This window comes from Myotis brandtii, unplaced genomic scaffold, assembly GCF_000412655.1.
Source record: "Myotis brandtii unplaced genomic scaffold, ASM41265v1 scaffold616, whole genome shotgun sequence".
NCBI classification, from domain to species: Eukaryota; Metazoa; Chordata; class Mammalia; order Chiroptera; family Vespertilionidae; genus Myotis; species Myotis brandtii.
The window spans coordinates 224,559-228,390 of record NW_005370346.1 but is presented as its reverse complement, the minus strand read 5'-3'; the positions used below and the strand labels follow the sequence as shown (position 1 = coordinate 228,390).

General features: G+C 39.5%; 1 protein-coding gene across 2 annotated transcripts in view; it reads left to right on the top strand.

Moving 5' to 3' along the window:
* Nucleotides 1-3,832, top strand: part of ZNF570 (zinc finger protein 570) — a 55,553-nt gene that overhangs the window by 3,077 nt on the left and 48,644 nt on the right. The window contains exon 2 of one of the 2 annotated variants that reach the window (XM_005879928.2): nucleotides 313-393. In XM_005879928.2, coding sequence (XP_005879990.1) covers nucleotides 364-393 — 30 coding nt within the window. In that variant the 5' untranslated portion in view covers nucleotides 313-363. Of the gene's footprint in view, nucleotides 1-227; nucleotides 394-3,832 lie in introns of both variants that reach the window. The other variant, XM_014528088.1, reaches the window with a different exon arrangement.

The following is a 3,832-nucleotide window of genomic DNA, read 5'->3' as shown; positions in this document are numbered from 1 at the left end:
ATATATAATTTTTATATATATATTTCAGAGAGGAAGGAAGGGGGAGAGAGAGAAACATCAATGATGAGAGAGAATCATCGATTGGCTGCTCTGTACATGCCCCACACCAGGTATCCAGCCTACAACCTAGGCATGTGCCCTGACCCTGAATCAAACTGTGATTTCCTGGTTCATAGGTTCATGCTTAACCACTGAGCCTTGCTAACCAGGAGCTCCTCTCTTTACAGGAGGAGAGAAGCTTCAAACCTTAGGCTAGTGATTTTGGATGCTGCGAGAAAAACCTAGTTTCTCATGTTCTCTTTTCCATCTTAGTCATCTAAGAACACTGCCATTTCCCAACAGAAGAGCCAAGAAAAGGATAGAATGGCTCTTGACCTTAAAACCATGTACCAGGTGAGTTGGTGTTTTTTCCTGAAATATTGTTCTGCTATATGAAATAAGCAGACCTTAGTTTTTCTTTTGCTGAAGCTTTTTCTGTGTAATCGATTATGTTACTTCTTACAACTCTCCAATGGATTTTTACCCATTCAGGATAAATGCTGAAGTATTTCCCTTGGCTAACAAGGCCCAACATAATTTGGCCCTCTGACCTCATCTAATTTTTCTCACCCTGTCTATAACTTACTTGGTTCCAGCCATACTAGCTTCCTTGTAGTGAGTTGGATATATTCTTAACTCATGGCCTTACACTTGCTATTCCCACTGCCTGGAATGCTGTTCCCTCAGATACAGACCAACTTCTTTAGTCTCTGCCCAAACATTCATTCAACAAATTTTTAATAAGTACCTATTAACTAAGAGGGTTTAATCCTTGGTCCTCCTCTGTGCTCTGTCTACAGTCACTCTTTTGTTGATATTATCCTGTCTCACAGCTTTAAATACCATCTATATGCCAATAACTTCCAAATTGTACACCAGACCTCTCTCCTATAATCCAGACTTGTATATCCAACTACCTACTTAGTATCTTCATTTGATTATATAATAGATATCTCAAACTGAATGAAACGAGCCTTTGGATGTTTTAGAGCAGTGGTTGCCAACCTTTCAGACCTCACGGACCACCAGTGGTCCGCAGACCGCTGGTTGGCGACCACTGTTTCAGAGCACAGGAATCAAATGATCTGATTCTCATTTTAATAGGATCACTCTCACTGCTACTTAGACCAATGGTTTTCAACCTTCCTAATGCCGCAACCCTTAATACAGTTCCTCATGTTGTGGTGACCCCCAATTTCATTGTTACAAATTGAACATAATTAAAGCATAGTGATTAATCACAAAAACAATATGTAATTATATATGTGTTTTCCGATGGTCTTAGGCGACCCCTGTGAAAGGGTCGTTCGACCCCAAAAGGGGTCGTGACCCACAGGTTGAGAACCGCTGACTTAGACTAAACCTAATGTGACAAAGATAGAGGCAGGGAAACCAATTGGAAAATTCTTACATATTCCTTATTTGAAGTGCTCAAGCTAGAAGTCTTCCACCTTCAAAAGATATCTAGAATCTGACCACTTCTTAATACCAACACTTTTTTTTTTCCTGGTCACATCATCATCTCTCAACTAGATCATTGCTATACTCTCCTAACTTACTCTCTTCTAGTCTGTTCTCAACAGAGTAACTGAAGTGATCCTGTTACACAGGTTATATTATGTAATTCCTCTTCATGGTGGGGATAGAAATAAAAGTATAGACAACTTTATAAAATAGTTTAGCTATAAGCAAAAAAGAGAAATGGGTGGTGACTGAAGGAGAAACTGGTGGACAAAGTTTTTTAAAGATGAGTATATGTCTTAGGCTGATGTTGATTCTGTAGAAATGGAAACTTGAAGGTGAAAAAGCGAAAGGAGAGAATTGCTGGAACACTACTTGAGTAGGTCAGAGGAGCTGAGGTTTAGTGTATAAGTGGAGAGGTTAGCATTTGCTAGGAAGGCAGGCTGTTCATTTATAATAACAGGAACAAGTTAAGAGTATATAGGCACAGGTGCAGGTAGATGTATAGATGCTGTGGGAGTTTGTGGAAATTCTCTTAAAATGGCTTTTTTTTTTCCAGTGGAACAGAACTTAAGATTACCAACTAAAAATAAGGATGGGGGAGGAGATATCAAAGATTTGAGGAGAGGAGAAAGTATTAAATGGTCATTTAGGAGAATAGTAGAATACATGGACTAGAAAAATATATTGTGTAGGTAGCATTTTGGCCTACTTGAGGTTAGTGATCATGACTTTAAAGTGAGACCAGTTAGTATGGTTGGTATGATTTTCTCCAGTATGTTTACCTGTGTACTGTATAGAAATGGAGTATATGCTGAGAAATGGCTATGGTTAAACCAGGTGAGAAAGGAGCAAGTAAGCTGAGGATGTATGAATGGGATGATTATAACAAATGGTTGTGCTAGGAAGTGAGGGTATGCAGGGATGAAGAGCAGTGAAAACATGGCAAGATCAATGATCTGTAGGTTCAGTTGGGATGAAAAATTATCCTAATTGGGATACCATAGAGCTAAAGTTGGAATATAGAAGATGGAAGTCAGAGTTAAAGAGTTGAGATTATGGAGGGTTTGGCAATGAAAAGGTCTGGGCATTATGATGGAAGTGTGACTTTAGAAGTGTAGAGGACTGCATTATTGAAGGAGAGGGGGTTGGAGAACTGAGAGGCCAGGCTGTTGTGAGGATTATTTTATGGGTATTGAAATGACCAAAGATTATAACAGGAATAGCATTGGGAAGAGTGACAGTGAGCCATATGTTCAAGGAATGACAGAAACTTGGTATCTACCAGGAATTGGTAGATAACTGAAATGAGGGATAGTGTGATTGATATAGTCTGACTTCATGAGGCATAAAACTAGGTGTCTTTCTGTTGCATAAATAATGAATAAAATGATTCATATGCTTGTAATTCCATTGTTTCATTTTATCAGCAGTGCCTGGACCAGAACAGTTATCAGTTTCAAAACAGGCATAGGACAAAAAATTTATTCATTTCTGTAGATTCTTTTAAATTTTGAAAATGACTTTATAATCATTCAAAGTGTGTATATATTGCTTTGGGACACCCTGTATTTATATAAACTAAAAAAGACATTTTTTGAAAGCATATATACCATATGAACCAAACTCTTAACAGGAATGTTTCTGCAACATATGAGATATGTTAATGGCAGAACAGAGAGGGCAAAATTCACAAACTACTTCATATAATTAAGAATAAAAGTTACTGAGTGGTGAAAAACACTTTAAGAGTTTTTATTTATTTGTTTTTATTTATTTTTTTAAAAATATATTTTATTGATTTTTTACAGAGAGGAAGGGAGAGGGAGAGAGAGTTAGAAACATCGATGAGAGAGAAACATCCATCAGCTGCCTCCTGCACGCACCCCACTGAGGATGTGCCCGCAACCAAGGTACATGCCCTTGACCAGAATCGAACCCGGGACCCTTGAGTCCACAGGCCAACGCTCTATCCATTGAGCCAAACCGGTCAGGGCAAGAGTTTTTATTTGGCAGAGAGAGTTTCTTTAACTATGACAAAATTATTTCAAATGACCAATAATGAAGTCTTTTCTTGCCATGACAGATTTACCTCTTTCAATTTTGTAAAAAAATATATATATACTAGAGGCCCAGTGCACAAAAATTTGTGCACTGTGCGGGGGGAGGGGGGGTCCCTCAGCCCGGCCTGTGCCCTCTCACAGTCTGAGACCCCTCGGGAGATAACGACCTGCTGGCTTAGGGCTGCTCCTGGGTGGCAGAGGGCAGGCCCAATCCCTAGGTGCAGCCCCTGGTCGGGCTCAGAGCAGGGCTGATTGGGGAGTTGGGGCGC